The following is a 22,837-nucleotide window of genomic DNA, read 5'->3' as shown; positions in this document are numbered from 1 at the left end:
TTATTTGGTGTCTAACCAGAAACCGTATTTGAAACAATACCCCCTCCCAAAGAAAAAAAGTTTTCAAGTATTTGAGATGATGTGTTTTGGTTTCATTTTTCTATAGTTGTGCTGGCTTTATTTCATTCGTCAAAGTAATTTGTTTATCTTCTTAGAAAAAGAAACCAATAGAAGTAAATATAGGTTGACTAATTGTATTGATGTAATCTACATCAATACCATGTATATTGACTTGATTCTTATCCAAAAAAAAAAAAAAGGTATTGATGTAATCTTAGAGACAAAAAGAGAACTCTTTGTAAGATTCAAGTCAAAGTTTTTATTATCAATTAAAAGTCATGAATACTAGAAGACAACTCTATATTTATGGAGAATTGAAAAACAAATTAATCCCGATCCTAATTAATATAGAAGCTATTTTTTTTTATAGGAAACAAAAAAAATTCTAATAAATCTAGGAGACTAATCCTAATCCTAATCAATCAAAGAAGCACACTCTAGTCAATTAAGGATTGACCAAGATACCCTTATTTACCATGATCCTACTACATAAGATATCTTCTCTCATGATCTATTTCTAAATATATATTTAAATTCTTTAACCACATTTTAGAAAACCAGATTAAAATTCTGAAAGTATATGTAGTTTTATTTTTAAAATTTGGCCACAATTTCAAAATTATTCTTTTGAGAGTTAAAAGCTATACAAACAAAAGGTTGCTAAATAAAAAAAAAAAAAAAAGAGAAAAGGTTGCTTAATTAGCTTAATCTTAAAAACAAAATCAGAAAATACATTCCAAAGAGATCATAGATTTTGCTTCTTAGTGATTGAAAATAAAAATTTTGTGGATTTTTTTAAACAAAAACAAATCTTTTCATCAAAGAAATGAGAAGAGACATGCTTAAAGTACATGGGAACAATAACAATAACATATGCAAATACAAAGAAATACTTGGGCATCGTCCTTCTAAATACAAAAGATTCAATGAAAATAGAGTTGTGTTTTGTGCTCTTAGATATGCTTTTGGCATTAGTTTAGGGTTTAGGAATAGTATATTAGTCACGGTTTTTATTTCTTTTTAAGTGTGATTTTATATCTTCAAATTTTAAATTTATGATTTGGAAACACTAAAAAGAAACCTAAATAACAGACATTATCTATTTCTATTTTATTCAATGAGTCTAAAAATAAGAAACTATTCAGTTGTATATCAAACAAGCTCATAGATTTAAGAATGATTGAAAATATGAGTAAGATACTAAACAAGCTTATGTTTCAAATAATAGAAATTAGAAAATAAAGAGTACAATGGATATTCATAGTGCTTTAAATAATTTTCTCTTTTTTTTCTCAACATCCTTTTCCTTTTCCAGGGGCAAGGTTTCGACTTCAAACAGTATGTGCATCCCATATATAAGGCTATAATGTCACGCCTGACTAATCAAGATCAAGATCAGGTGTGCTAAACCTCCAAGTTTGAACAACATTTTGCTTCATCGATCTACAACTACTGCTCGTTTTTATATTTGATCTTGAATTTTTTCTTTAAAACATAAGGTTCTTAAAGTACGGAGAATTGATTGGCATGTTCTGGTTTTCTTTTAGAAATAATTAAAGTTTCAGTTTTTATACCTTCAGATTTTATTTTAGAAATTGGAGACTCAAAGTGTTGCCAATTGGTTGGCATCTTCATTATGCTTCTGACGAAGGATGCATCGATAGCCCTCATTGAGCTTACAAATTGGGATGTTGGATTACATCATAGTGTAACTTCTAATGTAACATTTCAGGAAGTCAAGGAATGCGCCATCTCTTGCATGGGGCTTGTTGTGTCTACATTTGGTGACAACCTCAAAGCAGAGTTAGCAACCTGCCTTCCAGTTCTTGTTGATCGGATGGGAAATGAGATTACCCGACTTACAGCTGTTAAGGTTAGTTTGTTGCTTTCCAGTTTTCATGAAATGCGGTTTTTATTCTCTAGTTCTAGATTTATCTTTCAGTCTTTTGTTTTCCTTTTTATTGTCATTAGTATGCTATTTCACCATCCATATTCTTCACAACTTCAAATTATTTGAAATGCCAGAAAGATGGTTTTTCTTTCATGTTTGTGGCAATGTCATTCGGTAATAATTAAAATGAACACAAGAAATTGGGTTCGGTTCATAATATGAAAGGATAGAAAGATGTGGAGATGTTTGTTCTTTTGTGTTAGATAATTTTTGCTATGATAGATTCAGACTTCAGAGCATGTCAATTTGCAAAGGATGAGAAGATCAAGACAAACGTGGAAGAGGAAGTAGCTGGGAATTTCCTTTTGGTAAGACAGGAAATTTTCAGTTTCAACTCTAACTACTGTCAATCAACCTAACCCTAGCCACCTTTGTAGTCGGATATAGTTGCATCATCAGCACCGATGTGAGCCGATCCTTTTAATCTCTGTCTCTGCTCTCCCTTCATTTGAACTTATTGTCTTCATCCATCACAGCTTCTCAGCTTTGCGATCAATTCTTGTCTCTGACCACCGTCCTCTTTCGTGATTTCTTCTTCCTGCCTTTTGTCCATCTACTATCATTCATTGTCTTCCCTGCTGCCCTTCATCGACATTCATTCTAATTGATTTTCAATTTTTCTTTTTATATTTTTTCGTTTTAATCGACTTCTATGCTGGTTTCAGGTCTAACTTTACCTTCAATATTTTGGTGAAAATGATATGATTTTTATGGAAGAAATGCGAAAATATCAACATTTTTCTCTTTCAACTCCTCTTCTTCATTGGTTCAAAAGTGGTGTGGTTGAATTACTGTAACTTCCTGTTCTTCATTCCTTCTGTCATAAGAAATTTAAGGATGATTTCGGCAACCTTCATCAAAATGTTGAGCATTGGTCTAATAATGAAGTTATGAGGGTTGGATATCAATTAAAACTTACCATTGGAATATTGGAATGATTCGGCTTTGAGGGGGTATGGGGAAAAACTAGGTGGTTTAGTCAACGTTGCCTCCAAAACTCTTTAATCTCATAGTGTCCTATGACTCTATTTGAAGTTAGAAAAGACATTTGTGGCTTCATTCCAACAAATATTGTTGTTAAGGATGGTAACATCAGTAATTTGCGTTCCCTACCTTCCGTCAACAAGGCAACAATATTCATTGCCCACAATCAAGTCCTTTTGGATAGAAAAAAATAAACAAATTAAAGGTGATACACTTCATAAAAGAGAAGATATGGAGTAATCTGCAAGTCTTACCTTCCAACAATAGAGCAAATTGCTGATCTGTTAACTAAAGGTCTCCCAAAGGGGCACTTCAACAATTTAATTGACAAGCTAACCATGAATGATATCTTCACACCAACATGAGGCGGAGTGTTTATTATTTATATATTTTCTGTATTTATTGAATTATTATTTACTGCTTTTGTATTTTCCTTATTTAGTTATTTGTATTGATGGATTCTTTCTTTTTTAATTGATTTTGTATTTTGTATTTAATAAATCCTTTTCTTCTCAAAGAAAATAAGAAATAAAATATTATTTTCAGCAAGTTTGTTGTATGTTGCTAGTGTTTAGAAATTACTTTTCTCTTTCTTTATTGTAGCCCAGATATTTCGTAAAAGCTCTGGCTTATGGTGAATTTAGATGATAGTATTATGTCTTTTCTTATCCAACAGAAGTATCTCTGTTTTGTATTAAATATGGTGCTGGCTTAAACTCGAATATTTGGTCCCAGGCATTTGCTGTCATTGCGGCTTCTCCACTTCAAATAGACCTGTCTTGTGTTTTAGAGCATGTCATATCAGAGTTGACAGCATTCCTCCGGAAGGTATAAACACTATTGTGTGTACTCAGTGATGATTATTATGCTTGCACTTGCAGACACTTGTTTCTTTTATTTTTTGGTGATATATTTACATGTGAGTTCTTTTGTTTGTTTTGTGGAAAAACAGGCCAATCGGGCATTGAGACAGGCAACTCTGGGGACTCTAAATTCACTTATAGCTGCTTATGGTGATAAAATTGGCCCTTCAGCATATGAAGTCATTATCGTGGAACTTTCAACTTTGATAAGGTTTTAATCTCTATAGCCACTCTTCCCCTCTTCCTCCATTCTCAATCCTGCCTCCTGCTTGCTGTTGGTTTTGCTCATGTTTGAATTTTACATCCTTTTGGCAGTGATTCAGACTTGCATATGACTGCTCTTGCATTGGAATTATGCTGCACCTTGATGGGTGACAGGAGATCAGGCTCAAGTATTGGTTTAGCTGTTAGGAACAAAGTCCTTCCTCAAGCACTTCTACTAATCAAAAGTTCACTTCTGCAGGGGCAGGCACTTATGGTATTCAGATTTCTGGGAATGTTTACGTATCATTATACCCTGATTTATCGTGCTTCATGTTAAGAGCTATTGATATTATGAATTGCAGGCTTTACAGAGCTTTTTTGCGGCATTGGTCTATTCTGCAAATACAAGCTTTGATGCCTTGCTAGACTCTCTTCTTTCATGTGCTAAACCATCACCCCAATCCGGCGGTGTTGCAAAACAAGCTTTGTTTTCAATTGCACAGTGTGTTGCTGTTTTGTGTCTTGCTGCTGGTGATCAAAAGTATTCTTCAACAGTAAAAATGCTAACGGAAATTCTGAAAGATGATAGCAGTACGAATTCTGTAAGTGTGTATTTCTGTCTTTTATATTCTAAATTATTACAATTATTATAGTCATTATTTCATGTGCAACGTGTGCTATCATTGGAGCAATTCTTAGATTATTGGCTTGCAGCCTGCTGAATTGTTCCTTTGGTATGTCATATGTGTGACATTATGGCGAAACTTCAAAATGAAAGAAATATAGCATCTGTCAGGTGGAAAGATAAATGTTTTGAATGTAATGTATTATAAATTTTGTTGTATAGTACTTGTTGTACAGTTTTTTTTTCCTGTTTTGAGAAAAATAGAGTTTTAAGATTGATTTACTTTTCTGTCCAAGATTTGACAAGTCCCAAGCGTCCGTCGTCTTTTACTTTTTGTTGAAATATTCTTCATTTTACTTGTTGTTGAAATGTTCTTCATCTGAATAATATTTGAAAAGTGCACTTTGGTGTGCTTATAAGAAAAGCCTATTTGGTGGTACTGGTAGAGTACTTAGCTAAGAAAGGCTTAGGGTATAAATGAAGGTTGTGAACTTGGAGCTACATTAGCTTAATGAGTAACTCAATCTTTGTTCATGGTAGACCGAAACCTATTGATCAGTTATAGGTCGTGGATTTAGAGTTGACTTAGATTGGTGAGGTACTAGGTCCTTCATTCTTGTTAATATAACCCGAGAGGGAGGATTTGTGCCTCAAGGGGACTTAGGCTTAATTTGGCATTGCTGTAGCTTTAAAAATAATTATTGGCTATTATGCTTTTGGTAAAATCAACATTAATTTGAAGAATACAAGTGTTTGATAAATTTTAGATTTACTTTTTACTTTTTTTTTAAACAAAGATTTTCATCAATGAAATGAAAAGAGACTAATGCTAGGCCTGAACAAATTGGTTATAGTGTTGGAAAGTAAATTCTGAATTATCTTACTGTAGATGTTATAACTTAAATGGACCTATTATTAAGTCTTGAATTTTTTTATTATTTATAATCATAAATAGTTGTGTGAAATGATATATTTTGTTCAAAGTGCCTCCCTATGCCTTTGTTGAAGCATATGCCTTTATGTCAGTGCGTGTGCTTGGTGTCTTTTTAAATTTTTTGATTATGAAATTAAGCAATATTCTTTAAGAACCCTATTTTCTCCAAAAAAAAAAAAAAGTCATATTCTTAGACTCTATGGGTGCATTTGGGGAGGGAAAGAGTTACGTGGGAAAAGGATTATAATAATCCTAGGATTATGATAATCCTAGTGTTATGATAATATGTGTGGGGGAAATGTTATTATTGGTAGTGTTATGTGTTTGGGGGAAAGAATATGAAAGGTAGTGTTATGATAATATGTGTTTAGGGGAGGGATAATGATAGTAGTGTTATAATAATATGTGTTTGGGGAAGGGTTATGATTGTAGTAATTTAAAAAACAATAATAGAATTTGGATTGAGTTATTTTGGTAGGGTAATGTAGGGTTGTAAGAAAGTAAAAGAGAGGATAAGATAGGGTTATGTAGGGATTAGGGTCCTAATCCCCATTTATCATAATCTTTGGGCCAAACACGGTTTGGCCCAATTTCTTAATCCTTTTCCCCCTAAAACCCCACCCAAACGTACCCTATATGTTTGCAATATAAAAAATTAATTTACATTTTTCTATTGTACCCACAAAAAGATCTTCTTTTCATTGTTCCCTGTGTAAGTCCCAAAGGACTATTATCGTATGCCATTGTTGCGGGAGTAAGATTCTTTTAAAGTGTTGTTTTGTAATATCTTTATGTGTATATTTCTTGAATCTTTGGAAGGAGCTCACTTTCATCTTGAGAATCTGACTCAGTTATTCAATTTCGTACTTCATGGCCGTTTATGTTATGCCTACGCAATTGTCCTGGTGCCTAATTTTTACTTTTGCAAAATTCAGGCTAAGCAACACCTTGCGTTACTCTGTCTGGGGGAGATTGGCAGAAGGAAGGACTTGAGTTCACATGCTCACATAGAGAATATTGTTATTGAGTCATTCCAATCTCCCTTTGAAGAGATCAAATCTGCTGCCTCCTATGCTCTTGGTAATATTGCTGTTGGTAATCTATCCAAATACTTGCCTTTTATACTGGACCAGATCGATAACCAGCAGAAGAAACAATATCTCTTGCTTCATTCGCTGAAGGAGGTTTGTGCACAAGCCTGAGCCAGATTTTGCTGAATTTATTTTCGAGTGGTAAGTTTGTGCAAACTTTACTCTTTATTGCAGGTTATAGTTAGGCAATCTGTGGATAAAGCTGAGTTTCAAGACTCAAGTGTTGAGAAGATACTTAATCTACTCTTTAATCACTGTGAGAGTGAGGAAGAGGGAGTCAGGAATGTTGTAGCAGAGTGCCTCGGTAAAATTGCACTTATTGAGCCTGGAAAACTTGTTCCTGCTCTCAAGGTATCTAATCAATTTACTTTTTACCACTGTACTGTGGGCTATGACTCTGAATTTTTACATAGCATGTTGTGTCGTAATGGCTTCTTTAGGTAAGGACAACAAGTCCAGCAGCATTCACTAGAGCAACTGTTGTAATTGCTGTCAAGTATTCCATAGTTGAGCGACCAGAGAAGATAGACGAGATAATATATCCTGAGATCTCATCGTTCCTAATGCTTATAAAGGATCATGATCGTGTACGTACCAAATATTCATCTAGAGATATTTACCTCATCTTTGAGTGATTTTTCTGCCTCCATTTAATTTATCAAGTAACTGTTGTTGGTGGTCCAACGGGGCAAGTCTTAATTTAACGTGATTGTGAATGTATGACAGCATGTTAGACGTGCAGCTGTCTTGGCCTTGAGTACATTTGCCCACAATAAGCCTAATCTTGTAAAGGGGCTTCTTCCTGAGTTATTGCCGCTTCTTTATGATCAAACAATTGTGAAGGTAATCAGTTAGGTCCCTTATGCATGAAGTTAAGAAGGGCTTGCTTCTGAGTTATTGTGGCTTCCATTTGATCCTTGAACGTTTGTCTAATTCTATATCTGTATTTAACAAGATGGCATCCTAAGTTAGTCATAGATTCTGGATATTGAAGCCAGACTATATTATAGATGATATGCTACCATAGACGAACAGCTGAGACTGAATTAGAGACCATTTCTATTGGGTTTTTAATATCCTTTGTCCTCATAGTATGGGTTTTCTCTCCAATTACATTTTTCATGTCAAGTCACGTTAGAGAATTTCTAGAGTAGAAATTATGTTATTCCTTTGTCCTTATTTCCTGCCTTATCTTTAAGATTTCAATACGAAGGATATTCATATTGATACTGTCTTGAACGACCTTGATGCAGCAAGAGTTGATAAGAACTGTTGATCTTGGTCCCTTTAAGCATGTTGTGGATGATGGGCTTGAGTTGCGGAAGGCTGCTTTTGAATGTGTGGATACGTTGCTGGATAGTTGTCTTGACCAAGTGAACCCATCATCATTTATTGTTCCTTATCTTAAATCTGGTTTGGATGGTGAGTTACCAACTCATCATCATAACTTTTATCAACTCAATTTTAACTTCAATTTTGTCTTTGTTGGCATGGTCTGGTTTGTTGTGGATAATTTCGTAGTATTAACCTGTTTTGTTACTCTTACTTCCTAACTTTTTGCTGTGAGTTCTGTTGAAATTTTGTGTAATGCCAACTACTTCGTTATACTTAGGTTTATTCTTACTCAAGCAACTTGTCATGCTGTAGTTGAAAGAATTATTTTTATCTCTTATGCTGTTTGATGTTTTTGGAAGGTTTATAATGATTGCAATCTGTCCTTGTGAAAATTTGAACTCATGGTACTTTTTGTCATAGATCACTACGACGTTAAAATGCCATGCCATCTGATTCTATCAAAACTTGCTGATAAGTGCCCATCAGCTGTTTTAGCAGGTTGGTTGATACTTCAATCAAGACGCATAAAATTTTGCTCTGTAAGATTTTTTGGTAATATATCTTTGGTATTTTCCAGTTTTGGACTCACTGGTCGATCCTCTTCAAAAGACTATTAACTTCAAGCCAAAGCAAGATGCTGTTAAACAAGAAGTAGATCGTAATGAGGACATGATTCGCAGTGCTCTTCGAGCAATAGCATCTCTAAATCGGATAAGGTTTGCTTTTCAGATGTATTGGGTCTTTTTTTTTTCTTTCCCTCTGTTGAGTCTACAATGTGAATGGTCCTTGGACCAAACACCGTTCTAGAATGGCACAAAAGAACCTGTACTCATATCAACATGCATAGCACATATTTTGTAGATATTTCCTTCCTAGTCAATTCTACTTGGCATGCTGAAGGAGGCAATATTTATCTCAAGGTGACACTAAATATACTAATTTAGTGCAACCACTAAATGCTGAAAAAAAAGTCAAGTTTTGGCAGTTACCTAAAGTATTAATATGCTATATATTTCTAAACTTCAAATATCGCATGAGTAGACAGCAATCTTGTTTGACTAATTCAAGTGTGCATAAATTACGTTGATATCAAAAAGATAGATAAATATGATATATAAGCCTAATAACAGTCAAGTCCATAATTGAATTTTTTTTTTCTGATAAAAAAGAAAAGATTTGCATGCAGATACTGAAAAGTAGAGGAAAAGGATATTAGGATGATGATCAAAGTTCAGAGGCCCACGAAAATGTATTCATATGATCAACGAAAAGGAGGTGTAATTATACAAAAGTTTTGACAGTCAAAGCCATAAGAAAGACTACATCATTTACGAGGAGTACAGAAGATCTCTCCAAAGTATAGGAGATTGATATTAAAATATTCTTTGTATGCACACCTTGAACCATTAAAGAAAACTAGAACCGAGTATGCTAGATAGGGGTTCATATAGCTGGTCAATGTTGGTTTTGGGCACAAACTAGTAATGAAACTCCACCATTCAATTTAGTTGGTTGGAAATTGGCAATTTCTGAAAGCTCATAAACATCAACTGGGGCTGAGAATTAGTGAGGTAGATAAAGGTTGAATCTGATGGATGCTAGGAGACAATGGAAGGATGTGCCAGGTGTGGGTTGGCTGAGGGGTTGAGATACTGGATGAGAAACCAACGAAGAACTAAGAGGGGGACTGAGGATTGGCGCCAGTCAATAATTGCGTGGCTAAGTACCTGATATTGCCACCTGATATTGTGAGAGTCTTGAGAGGTTGGGGAGAGCTGGGGAGGAGGGACCTTGTTAGGTTGGGAGAGGAGAGCGGATAGGATGGGATGACTTGGAAGATCTTCACCAACCAAGTTTAATTTGAATGAATGTCACTTTGGTGGTCTCCATAGAGTTTGATTTGGAGAATTTAAATGGCACATACTTGATGAAAAAGAAAATACAAAACTGAATTCAGTCTACTTTTATTAAATAATAAAGTACTAAACCAAAACTTTTATCCCTGTGTGAGCTTCGCACAGGAGAAGGTTCTGACTTGTGTTGACATGGATTGTTAATTTTTCTACATTATCCTGGATAGTGTGCATGCTAATTTTGGAACTTTTACTATCTGATTTCTGTGAGTAACACGTGCTTTTATTATTCTTGCAGTGGAGGAGATTGCAGCCTCAAGTTCAAGAATCTTATGAATGAAATTTCAAAATCTCCAGCACTCTCTGAGAAATACTACTCTATCCGAAATGAGTGAAAGAAGTGGGAATGATAGGCATCATTGTGTAAAATTGAAGTTCCCAAGTAGCGAGGAAGATTATGTTGTCATTTTGGTCTCTGCAGCATCAGCCTTCTTGGGTAAGATGAGATAAGGTACACCATCCATCTAAGAATGGTAGAGGAAGAGCTTGTAGTCACGTGGACATATACGGTAGGTTTGGAGGTCTAGAAAGTAACCATCGAGCATAGAAAGGGGGGGAAACGTGCATGATATTGTTTTGAACAATATTACATTTTCTTTTCTCTTTTTCTGTTGTATACTTTCATTCGTTTTGAGTCCTGATTATCTCATGTGACCATATGAAATCATATGTCGATAGACCTTCCAATAAAGAAAAGGAATGTTGCTCTCTTCATGGGTTGGGGGGTCAAAATGAAAAAAACACATCTCTTCTTGGTTGGATCAGATCGGGGATTGGATTAGATACATAATTTGGTTTTGTGATATAGGTAGGTGAGGTCAGAAGTTGATGTCTACTGTAGTAGATGACAAACGTGATGATGGATGCTGTTGATGCTTTGTGATTGATAGTTTTGTTATCTAAACTCTGGTGTGGTTACAAAATTATAATCAGAACAAGAAGTGAATTTTCAGGTGACTTGTTGTTCTTCTTCACCCCTCACCCCCTCGTGATTTTTGGTTTGGGTTCAAGTACACCATGACTAGAATTGAATTTTTCAAGAAAACCGTACATAGACAACCAAACCCTTTACAATGGAACAATATATGGGTCGTGCAAGCCTAAATAAAGCAGTATCTTTGATTTTTATTATTATTATTTTTGTTAAAGATAATTGCATTGAGTAGCACTTTTAAAGATAATAATTAAGTGTATAACAACATTTACAAAGAATTGCAAATATAGTAACATCTATCATTAATAGATTTTATCGGTGATCGACTTTTACTAGTGATATGGTTTACCAGGGATAGATTCAAGAATTGAATAAATTGTCCAAATTCCTTTGTATTTTGAACTGCAAATACTTTCGGTTTGATTATGGCTTCATTTGCAACTATACTTTATTACTCCTATTATTATTATTTCATGTCCAAGGCCAAAGATACTTAACTGATTTCACAGGGAAACCAGGTTATAGTCATAGCCAACTTCACTGAAGGGAAGATACATCGCTCTTTGACAGGTAAGCAATGTAAATTGCAAGTGACAGGTGACGAATCACCAACATGGATCTGATGGATCTGATGGTGGTGGAAATGGGAAATGGACTGTCCAATTTGACTTGCATCTCATATTTTGGAGTATAATTTTAAGAACTCAAATCTACCATTTTATTTGTCATAACCCACTAGTGTCGAAACTAGAGCCAATTTCTCTGTATCTGCATAAAAGCTATGAATTTAGAATGGTAATAGTGGAGGTAGATATTATCAAAAACCAGGAGTATGAACATGAATCAGGTTGTAGTTTTTTAGACTTTAGGTTTCTTATTGCTTTGGTTTAGGGATTGGGGGGGCGGGGGGAGGGGCATGGCCAATCTTTCTCCAACCAATATGATGTTTGTTTTTGCCAAAAGGAGTTTTGAGGAAAGGGCCTTTCCCCATCATGGGGAGCCAAGCTTAGACAACAAAACATGTTTGGGACATGTTTCCTTGCATAAAGTTATATGATTGACAACTAAAAAGCTTAGTACACATACTTCTTTGCAGTGTTTTTACTGCATAACTCTCTCTCCCCCTATAGAAATCCTTTTTTTTTCTCCTTTCCTTTTTGACTTCAGTTCTATAGGGGATTTCATTATGTCCCTTGTTCATGCTTCACATCACATTGGCTAGATCTCTTTGGGGGCCCCTCTTTCTTTTTTTTTTTTTTTTTTTTTTCCTTTAGAAAGAATAGCACCAACCCTCCACTTAGTTATTCCTTTTCTGTCAATTCATATTTTTAATGAAGGTTATGATTTTCCCCCCAAAAATTAAGGAATGAAGTTGATATGCAATTGTGGGAAGGAGATGAAGAATGCATTGAATATTGTCAATGGAGTTTTGCCTAATATATCTTTCTTTTCTTACTATCCTTGCCAACTTCTGTAAAAGTTCACCTTTTTTTAACCTTTTCCCAATTCAATACTCCATTTTCTGTCCATTGAGATAAAAAGAAAATGATATTCTTGTAGTGGAATATTAGCTTTTGGATGGGGTTTTTTTTTTTAAAAAAAAAAATCTTTCCGACTACTCAATTCCCTTAATTATTTAATAAAACCAATTCTTTCTTATTGAAAAACCATTAAACCATTTGGAGAGCAATGATAATTTTAGATTCCTACTTCTCGTAGAATAATAGAATGATACTTTTTCTGGGGAGGAGAAAGCAACTTTTGTCTTTCATTGGGAAAATATGACAAGTCAAGTAATGGGACATTTACATGGATTTATACTTTTAATATTATTTAGTTTCTTCTCTACACAACTAAGTACACAGATATTAAACAAACCCTAAACCCTAAACACGCACATCAAATAGACTATTTATCTTTCTTCTATCAACTCCTCCAAGTGACCTAGATCATATTGTCCAATTAATTCTTAGAAAAGAGAAGTGTAGACTAAAAAATAATAACTTAATTCAAAGTACATAATCATCAACATTGTTCTTGGACGAATTGAAATTATATATGTGATGGTCTTCTACGCCTCGGGGATTGTCATCATGTTGTAGCTTTTCTGAGAGAGACGGATGTTCGTCAAACCATGTTGACCAGAAGAGATAGTTAAAGAAATTGAGTAAGCTAAGTGCAGCCAGCAACCAGTAAAAGAGATCAAGCCTATCTTTGTTTAGGTTATTTTCATGGAGCCAACCTCCATTAGAGGAGCTTGATGTGATCTTGTTTACCAATGACACCAGCAATGAGCTCAGATAGAATCCAAATGAGTATGAACAATATGTCATGGCTGTTAAAAACGCTTGCATTCCTTTTACAGATTGTTTATAAAAGAACTCAATGAGTCCGACTGCTGTAAACATCTCAGATAACCCAAAAATAAGGAATTGTGGGGTGATCCAAAAGATCGATATCGTCTCATTTGAATTCACGGCTAAATCTCTTCTCCTTTTCTCCATTAAGGCTGCTGCAACCATCGAAAAAGTGGAGAGAAAGAGACCGAAACCGATACGTTTTAACGGAGAGATCCCGGAGGTGTGACCAGTAAACTTTCTAGCAAACGGGACAAAGAAAGTATCATACAAAGGGACAATGAAAATGAGCATAATGTAAGGAATGGATTGGAGTGAGGCGGGAGGAATGTGGAAGGATTTAGTAAGTTGGGTATTCATAAGGCTTCCTTGTTGAACTGAAAATGTTTGGAGTTGAGCCAATATTGTATTGAATATTATTGTGCAAGCAAATATTGGGACAAGTGAAACTAATATCTTCACTTGCTCAACTTGATTTGGAGTACACAATCTCCATGGGCTTTCCTTTGTTTCCCCATCTTGGCTTTTGATACAAGCCTTGTCCAAGAACCTGTAAATATCATATTCCATGATTGATTATCGTCGAGGATAGCACTTTTAGGATTAATAATTAAGTGAATATCAAAATTGTTAAAAAATTGTAAATATAATAAAGTCTATAAGTAATAGATTCCTATTACTAATAAATTTTGTTATACTTGCATTTTTTAAATATCATGCTATCTACTACGGCTTCATTTATTCACAATAATTCCTTAACAAAGAGAGACTGTTTTCTTATGTTGAAAAGGTTCCGAGAAGTTAGTTTTTTCAAAAAATGGGGAAATTATGAAGTAAACTTGCCTGAACTTTTGAGTGGGAATGAGGTTGGGAGAATGAGATTGAGAGGATAAGGCAACTTTATGATGAATGGTATGAGAGTTGGAAGGACAAACTTGCTTTCTTTTCAAAAGAGCAGCAACAAAGACCTGAAAATTTTTACAGCAATTAATTGGATTACAATGACACAGATATAAAAATAAAAAGAATTTTTCATTTCAACTTTATGTGGACAATATGACTCAGCAGACAGCACTAACTTTTATGTCTTTTCATTTCCATTATCATTCAATCCATACATTTATGTTACTCCTTTTTTTTGTACTCAAATAAAAATGGAAAAAAAAAAATCAACGTTGCCAAAAAAGTTTTGAACAGCCTCAACAGTATTTTCAAACAGTCTACCCAACTATAAGTTTATCATATTTGATATAATATTCATTGGTATGTAATAACTTGTTATGTACAACTATGACAAAATAAATGGTCTAAATAAACATACTGCCTAATATTTATATATACTCTACTCTCTTGCTTTTTTTAGATAAATTTATGTATTATATATAATAGAGATGGTATGTGTTATTAATTATAGTTTTGTATTAATCCAAACCATGAAAATACGATTCTAAGATTCTTATGGAAAACCAAATATGGAAAGTAAACATGCAAATGAAAATGATAAACAACAGAAAACAAAAGCCCCATTTGGAACCATTTTGTATGTTTTTCCTCTTAAAAATTGAGCTTACTTCCTTCATTTTTTTCTTATAATAATTTGCATGTTTCTTAAAAAACGGAGCTCATAGTCGAATTCCAAAATCCAAAAATAAGTTTTCTAAAACTATTCTGTTTACTTTTCAAAATCTAACTTTGTTAGGCTTTTGAAATTTATAAGGGAAAGAAATGTTTATAGCTTTTAACTTCATAAACTAAAATAAAAAAAAAACCAAATAGATAGATACCAAAAGGAACACAAAAGAGACATAAGGATAGGTAGAAAGTATTACAAAAAAAAAAAAAAAAAAAAAAAAAAAAAAAAAAAAAAAAGAAGAAGCAAAAGAAAAGTATCTGAAGCCATAAGGTAATATTGAGAAAACACATACTTGAGACCCAAAAGATAAAGACTTTAAGAATGGATGAAACAATGTAAAAGTAGTAAAGAAAAAGTAAAAAGTAAAAAAAGGAAAAGAATTAATTACTTGAAGAATAGGGATGAAAATGGGTCCTTGAGGAGGTTTATTCTTGTAGTAAAAGATTCCAGCGACCAAAATGATCAAACCAAAAGCCATAACAGCAGCAGAAACTCCAAATCCAACGTCCATTCCAGAGTGAGTTTGAATCCAAACAATAAGAGTGAGAGCAATGAGTTCTCCAATCGAGAATGCCAAATAAGCTGTGTTGAAATATTTTGAAAGCGATTTTGATTGACTTGGATTTTGTGAAGAAGTACTGAACTGATCAGCTCCATGAGCAATCAAGTTTGGCTTCACACAGCCACTCCCAATTGCCACTAAATATAATGCTACAAAGAATATCAACGCCTTTACTCCTTTTGCTTCCACACATTCATGTTCATTATTGTTCCTTATCAACAACATATTGCATTGTGGTGGCTTTAATTGTGGCACGTGAGCTTGAACTGATAGCAATATGAATCCCTGCCATGCCATATATGCCCATATATATATAAGTTTGGATAATTAATTGCAACATAAGGTATAACACTTTTAGGTATATAATAACATTTTGAATGTATCAACCATAATAGACACTCTACGACCCAAGAAAGGCTTATAGAGTTGAAAATAAAATTTGCTACATTTACATAATTTTCTTTTTGTGTCGTGCCGTGATTTATGATACTTTGGACTAGATTGTTATATTTGCAACAATAGAATCTTTGTCTTTTGTCGAGAAAATGTGCATGTGCTTGCCTACGTTAGACAAAAATCTCTAGCTCTCTTATCATACATTTTTTTAGTGCTGTAATTAACGAGTTATTCCTTTTTTTAAATACTACAGCTATATACTATTCTCCTTTCAAACTGGAAATGCGTGATATATATATCTTTTTAATTTCAGACCATAAGTGAAATTGTTTCTTATGAAAAAAATAATAAAATAAAAGGTATTATATGCATGTGCTCTGGAGTAGTATATATATTTGGTACGTTATTTAAAACTTGAAACTTAGCACAAGACCTACCTACCTAATAGATGAATTTATGGATCTTTATGGAGAAAATGATATTACAGAAGCTTGAGCATCAGAACTTTTGTAGATATCATGTCGAAAAATACGTATCAATTTCCTTTTTTTAATACCTATCAAAGTTAGGATTAACCTAAACCCTAATAAGTAGATTTAACATTTCATTTTACATTCTTAAACAAAAATACATACATACATACATACATACATACATACATACATACATACATATATATATATATATAATAACAATAATAGAAAAAAGATAAACTTGGATAGAAATGAATGATGATGGTGATGGAGGAAGAAGGTAAATACTTACAGAAAGTTCAACAAAGCCAAAGATAAGAAGGGTCCAAAAGCTCCCAAGATAAGAATCAGAAAGGAAACCACCAAGAAGTGCCAAAAGAAACACTGTCCCAACAAAGTTTGTCACTATGTTTGCAGATTTTGACAGTGAAAAGTGCATCTCATTTATCAAATATGTTATCAGATTGTTCCCCACCGCCGCGATCGCCATTATTTCGAACGTTTGCATCCCTGCTCACCATTTTTCATAATTAACTGGTTACTCCATTATATCACATTTCTTCTTCTTCTTCGAACCAAATACGACACAAAGAAAGTATTTCTTTAGAGCAAAACAAAAAACTAGGATGTGATAAAAGAGTACGCCAAGATATCGCTTACACATCTGCTCCATGCTCTTAAGCTTAGGTTTACTAAATTATTCCATATCATATTATTAAGCAAAACTGATTCACTTTTTCCATATGTTATTTTTATTAAACTTTGTTAGTCTCTCTCTCTCTCTCTCTACATATATTGCCTTATTATTTTATATTATATTTAAGCCAAAACCATTGACTTTGAACCAAACTGGTTGCTAGAAAGCTACTTTTCTTTAACTTCAAGCCATTGTTTAATTTAGAGAAAAACTTTTTAATATACTCCCTTATAGGATTCAAGCCATACCCTTTAGTGTCTTTTTGTGTGTGTGTGTGTGTGTGTGTTTCATAATTTGGAGAGAACTTCCAAATAAGGAAAAAAAAAAGAGAAGAAAACAAATCTAGAATAGGTATAGAAAATAAGAGAAATATTTCAAATTTCCATACTACTTTCATTAATGTTCAACTACGTAGGTGAGCAAAATATAAGAATAATGACATGGTGTACCTACGTACAAGAGATAAATAGAGAAAGTAGATAGTACGAGAGAGAGATAAAAGAAGTATATAAGAGAAATACCGAGAACAAAGACGGCTGCTCGCATTCCGCCGTGGAAGGTGGGGTTGGAAGGTCTTCCTCTCCAATCAACAGAGACATCTTGATCAGATGGGATGGGATGATTCTCCCCCTTCAAATCTCTCATTTTTTGGCTTTCCATTTCCATATTTTAGAAAAGCAAAAAGTAAAGGTTTTGTTGTATGAGAAATAATGTGAAGAGAGAGTTTTTGAATTGTTTAAGCTGAATCTGAGGGAAAACTTGTAGTTGGGTCTCAATTTATAAAGCCTAAATAAACTGCAAAGGCCCCCACCTCTCCACCTCTCCACCTCTCCACCTCTCCACCTCTCCACCCATATTCCATTTTATTTCCACATTCCATTTTATTTTTTTATTATATCATAAAAATTAAAGTCTTATCTTTTTTTTTTTTTTTTTCATAAATTGTTTGTCCATTGAAGAATGAATATATTGGGAAAATTAATATCATTTACCCACACGCACTACAAACATGTGGATAACAATCTCACGCAACCAAATTCTACATTTTTCTTTCTTTCTTTCTTTCTTTTAGAAAGAAAGAAATTAAAAGATAGTGAGGTTTTCTGTTGTATTGTTTGCGCATACAATTTGAAAACTCTCTCTCTCTCCCCCACAGTCATGAGAGAGGTATGTGTGTGTGTGTGTGTTTGTTGTGTTGTGTTGTGGCCCTCTTTTTTACAATTGGGTAGACATCTGATCTCTTTCATTTTTATATGCTCATATACATATATACATACCTTTTCTTTTATTCCATACCTATACAGATACGCACATATATATCCAAATGAAAGAACAATATAATGTTCGTGGAATTATTCCGTCGTACAACGTATATCCTGTAAAGAAGTTAATTATAGATCAGACTAAGCATGCAGGAGTGGAGTTCATAAACTTTTCTATTCACCCCTTGCTTTCCATTTACTCCTTAAACTTCTTCATTATCTTCTTCTTCTTCTTCTTCTTTTTTTTTTTTTTTTTTTTAAAAAAAAAGAACGAAGTTTGGTACTTTTGAGCTATTTTCCAAAATTTAATTAGCTTTTAAATTTTGCTTAAATTTATCGAATATGGGCTTTTTCTCATGTGATTCTATTTCTATAGCATCCTCCTCACCTAACAAAGAAATATTATAATCTTAGACTATCGTAGATGAATTATAATAGTTTGTGTTTGGGATATATATTATTTCTAGTTTAAGAAAGAAATAGTAAACACAGTAACAAAAAAAAAAAAAAAAGATGATAATGAAGTACATCAAATAATAAATAATGTAGCAAATTGAGAGTTTTAGAATAATGTTTAGTATAGTTCATTGAACATTTTTAAAAAGTATTTGCTGTGGCTAAAGGTTGGTTGTTATAGTTTTATGTAATCCTTCTAGTTAAACGGTTTCCTATTATTGTATTTCCTTGCTTTTATAAGCACTACCAAATAATATTCGGTTAGACCCTAATTAGAGGTATTAGATCCTCTTGATTTGAGAGAATAGATATATGTTGAAGTTTAATTATCCCTAGTTGGTCATACCTTAAAAAACACAGTTAAGAAAAACAAATTGATTTAATATCCACATGAAGAAAATCAGATGAGATCTTTATATAATATAGCAAAAGACAATATGTATACCATCTAAGTGCTAACCCAAGCATGATTTAATTTATCAATATATATTTTTAAAACTAAGAGGATAATTAAATAAAGTCTCAAACCCATATGTTATTGTACTATAAAAAAAAAATGTTTTTGCTCAACATTATGTTGAGGTCCCTGGGTGTTAATATATTAATATATATATACTCTCTTTCTCTAATTATAAAGCATATAGATCAACTTTGTGCATTTATGACTTCCAAGAGAATTAGTTAATTTATTGTGCTGATTGATGGTGTTTGATGTTTATAATTACCTAAAATAATTAAGTGGATATGATTTCTCTCAAGTTCTACAATATTCCTTATTTTTTTTGAAATGTATATTGAGGAAAGAAGAAAATTTTGTTTCTTGGTATATATTTTAAAATAGCCAAGTATGACTCACATCTACTTTTTCTTGTTTGTTGTACCTTTAACAATCCCACCATTTGAACATAGATTCATTCAGCCTCTCCTAACACAACAATATTTTAATCCCATTCCTTTTTTGTAAATCATTTAATTTTTAAGTATCCAAACCACTTATGTTAAAATAATTGAGTCAATTAATTAGGCCGTAACACATATATTTGAGTCTGTATTCAAATGTAATCCTCTCATTAATTTTATATAAATAAAGCACACATTTTTTTCTACCATTCACATACATCTATACTTGTCTGAGAATCTCCCATCATTTCTAATCGATACAAGACGATGTTTGGATTGAATGAATGTTTGTTGTGTGATATATGTAAAAGATTTCTCTCTTTATTTATACATTTTAGATTCTCTTTAATGCAACGAGGTGAGAGATTTGAACTATAGATCTTTTGATTATAAAGACACATTTGTACATACATATATATACTAATAGAGCTAAGCTTATTTGAACATATACTTCCAACTTTAATTTTAGTTTTCTTCAACCTTATGCATCATTTTTAATATTATTCCAATCATATGTATGTGCATCATTCTTAGTATTTCTACTATACATGTTATCATTTTTTTTCAATAAACCACAACTAAATATAATTTTTATACAAAATTTAAATCCATTTCAATATTAATCGACAGATTAACGATCTATTTAGAATGACTTTTTTAATGATTAAAAATGTTTTCAAATGGAAAGTAATTATAGTATCGATCTTGACGGGGAAATCACTTAATTATTGTTTTATATATGTTTTAATTCGAAAGTGGAGTTAAAATGAATGACCTTTCATCCTATTTCGTCTTCCCAGCAGTTTATATATATATATATATATATAGATATAGATAGAGATATATGAAAGCTCAAGTATATATATGGATGTATGTGTTAAATTATAGGATATATTTATATGTGATTAATGGATGATCAAGTGGGTCTACCAAAATAGAGAACTCTTGTCTCCATGATCGCTTCAAAGTTTTAATATTTGAAAATAGTGACGGCAGAGAGAGATGTTATTTAACGAATCAATTAAAAATAAAATCTTTCTTTTTAAAAAAGTTTTGAGGAGAAGGGAAGATTTTAAAATTTAAAAGTTACCAATTTTAAATATATTATTAGACTACAGTGAAATAATTAGAGTATTTTTGAAAAATATAATTCTTATATATTCTTTCTTTTTTGTCTTTTAATATGGTTATATATAGGACTGTAATATTTGATTATTATCAACTAACCACTACAAAAAATTGGGGTTTTTCTGACGTCAAAAAAGTCGTCGGCACAAAGAACGTCGGGAATACGGGAATAAGAATATTGCCGACGTCGGATAGACGAGTCGTGAAAGTCGCATCGGAGAAAACCCTATTCTCGACGCCACGCACAATGTGTTGGGAAAAAGGGTATTCCCGACACATCAAGCCTGCGTTGGCCAAACGACGTTGGGAATAAGGCCAAATTAAATGTAAAATACATCTTATTTCCGACGCCATGCACAATGCGTCGGGAATAGCTTCGCGAATAAGGGGTTTTCCCGACGCACTATTACGCGTCGGAAAAACCATTTAATGAGCGTCAGGAATACCCTTAAAGGGGATCTCGACGCTTTCGTGCGGCGTCGGAAGATTCCCTTTATAAACGTTTCAATTCTGTTTTACATAGAACTGAAAACGAAAGGGAAAGGGAGAAGAGAGAAACGAAGATTCGTTGTCGTTCGTAGCTCGCCGCCGCTTGTTCCATCGTCATTGCCGGCCCTCGCCGCCGTTCCGCCGCTGTCTGCCACTTTAAGTAAGTTTAAATATAAAGTTTGTTTAGTTTAAATATAAGTTTTAGGGTTTTTTTTTTTAAGAAAATTGTTTTAGGATTTTGTTTTGGAATAGATTTTTGTTTGTTTAATGTATTTTTGTATAGAATGTGTGTAACTTGTGGTTGAATTGAAATTTCAAGGGTTTAGGGTTTGGGGTTTATAGTTAAATTGAAAATTGAATTGGGGGGGGGGGGAGTTTTATAGTTAAATTGAAAATTGAATTGGATGGGAGGTGTTATAGTTACATTGAAATTTGAGGGGGGGGGGGGGTTATAGTTGAATTGAAATTTGAAGGGGTTTAGTTAATTTGAAATTTGAAGGGGGTTATACTTAAATTGAAATTTAATGGGGGGTTACTAGCTAAATTGAAATTTTTATAGGGGTTTATGGTTGAATTCAAATTTGAATGGGGGGTTATGGTTGCATTCAAATTTGAAGGGGGTTTATGTTTTGAATTGAAAATGTAATATGTGTGTTAAGATTTGTTTTGACTATCCTACAGTTATGGTAGCCTATTTATGTTGAATAACTTATTGAATGTCTGTTTTCTATGTCCACAACCATTATGTCATCGTCATACCAACGTAATAATTTTACGGAGACGGATGCTATGTTCCGCGGTACGTATATATGTCTCCATTATTCTTAAGTTTTTGCAACGATAGTATACAGTGAACATATGGATATATGTACTAAACTTAGTTACTTTTATATCATTGTAGGACCGAAGGTGTAGAATGACGCGTACGTGCCTCGTTGGGAGACTTTTTGTTATGTTTGTGTTTTTTTTGTATTATGAGGACTACATTTTTTGTATTAAACTTACTAATATTTTTTGAACTTATTCGTATTATTAATTTATTTTTTTTAATTTGTGTTTGTATTTTTTAATTTCTTAATTTATATTGAATTTGTTTTACTTTAATCTAAAACGTCGGAAAAAATATTTGAGCAATCTGAATGTCGTTGTGAATGTTTGAGAAAAATATTTTAGGGAAAAAAATTAGAAATTACATATTTTAAAAAATATATAAAAAGGAATTCTCGACGCCGCGTCATACGTCGGCATAAGGTCTATCGAGAGGAACTCTCGACGCCACTTTAGCTGAAGCATGTCACGGCGTCGGGAATGCCTCTTCCGACTCATTTCTCCCGACGTTTTTTAGTAAACTCCAAGTTTGTGATAACCTTGAGTTTGAGGAAGGGTATTGACATAATTAGAATACTTTTAGAAAATATTATTTTTAGGAAATATTATTCTTATATATTCTTTCCTTTTTGTGTCTTTTAATATGGTTATATATAGGATTCTAATCTTAAATTATTATCAATGAATATCATTGAAATACCAATATTCTATACAAGCTAACAGGCTAAATTATATAAAATATCTTATTCTACTTTAATTTGG

The 22,837-nt window shown here is 33.0% G+C and overlaps 2 protein-coding genes across 4 annotated transcripts in view; one reads left to right on the top strand and one right to left on the bottom strand.

Annotated features, from left to right (window-relative positions):
* Positions 1–10,917, top strand: part of LOC103493300 (cullin-associated NEDD8-dissociated protein 1) — a 32,899-nt gene extending 21,982 nt beyond the window's left edge. For all 3 annotated transcript variants that reach the window (XM_008453992.3, XM_008453993.3, XM_008453995.3), the window contains exons 16-29: positions 1,376–1,459; positions 1,793–1,933; positions 3,731–3,823; positions 3,948–4,069; positions 4,174–4,336; positions 4,425–4,664; positions 6,557–6,805; positions 6,887–7,063; positions 7,153–7,299; positions 7,439–7,555; positions 7,966–8,134; positions 8,468–8,545; positions 8,625–8,763; positions 10,199–10,917. In XM_008453992.3, the coding sequence (XP_008452214.2) occupies positions 1,376–1,459; positions 1,793–1,933; positions 3,731–3,823; positions 3,948–4,069; positions 4,174–4,336; positions 4,425–4,664; positions 6,557–6,805; positions 6,887–7,063; positions 7,153–7,299; positions 7,439–7,555; positions 7,966–8,134; positions 8,468–8,545; positions 8,625–8,763; positions 10,199–10,295 (2,016 nt within the window). In that variant the 3' untranslated portion in view covers positions 10,296–10,917. The remainder of the gene's footprint in view (positions 1–1,375; positions 1,460–1,792; positions 1,934–3,730; positions 3,824–3,947; positions 4,070–4,173; positions 4,337–4,424; positions 4,665–6,556; positions 6,806–6,886; positions 7,064–7,152; positions 7,300–7,438; positions 7,556–7,965; positions 8,135–8,467; positions 8,546–8,624; positions 8,764–10,198) is intronic.
* A 1,787-nt stretch (positions 10,918–12,704) lies between these two features.
* LOC103493301 (protein NRT1/ PTR FAMILY 4.3-like) lies at positions 12,705–17,818 on the bottom strand. Its single transcript, XM_051086818.1, has 5 exons — positions 17,534–17,818; positions 16,608–16,825; positions 15,273–15,731; positions 14,095–14,219; positions 12,705–13,801 (listed from the first exon to the last, which is right to left on the bottom strand). The coding sequence occupies exons 1-5, from the start codon at positions 17,676–17,678 to the stop codon at positions 12,904–12,906; spliced, it is 1,845 nt and encodes a 614-aa protein (XP_050942775.1). The 5' UTR covers positions 17,679–17,818; the 3' UTR covers positions 12,705–12,903.
* Between the last annotated feature and the right edge of the window lie 5,019 nt (positions 17,819–22,837).

Source organism: Cucumis melo, chromosome 6, assembly GCF_025177605.1.
Source record: "Cucumis melo cultivar AY chromosome 6, USDA_Cmelo_AY_1.0, whole genome shotgun sequence".
NCBI lineage: Eukaryota > Viridiplantae > Streptophyta > Magnoliopsida > Cucurbitales > Cucurbitaceae > Cucumis > Cucumis melo.
The sequence above is the reverse complement of the archived record's forward strand: the minus strand, read 5'-3'. Positions and strand labels throughout refer to the sequence as shown.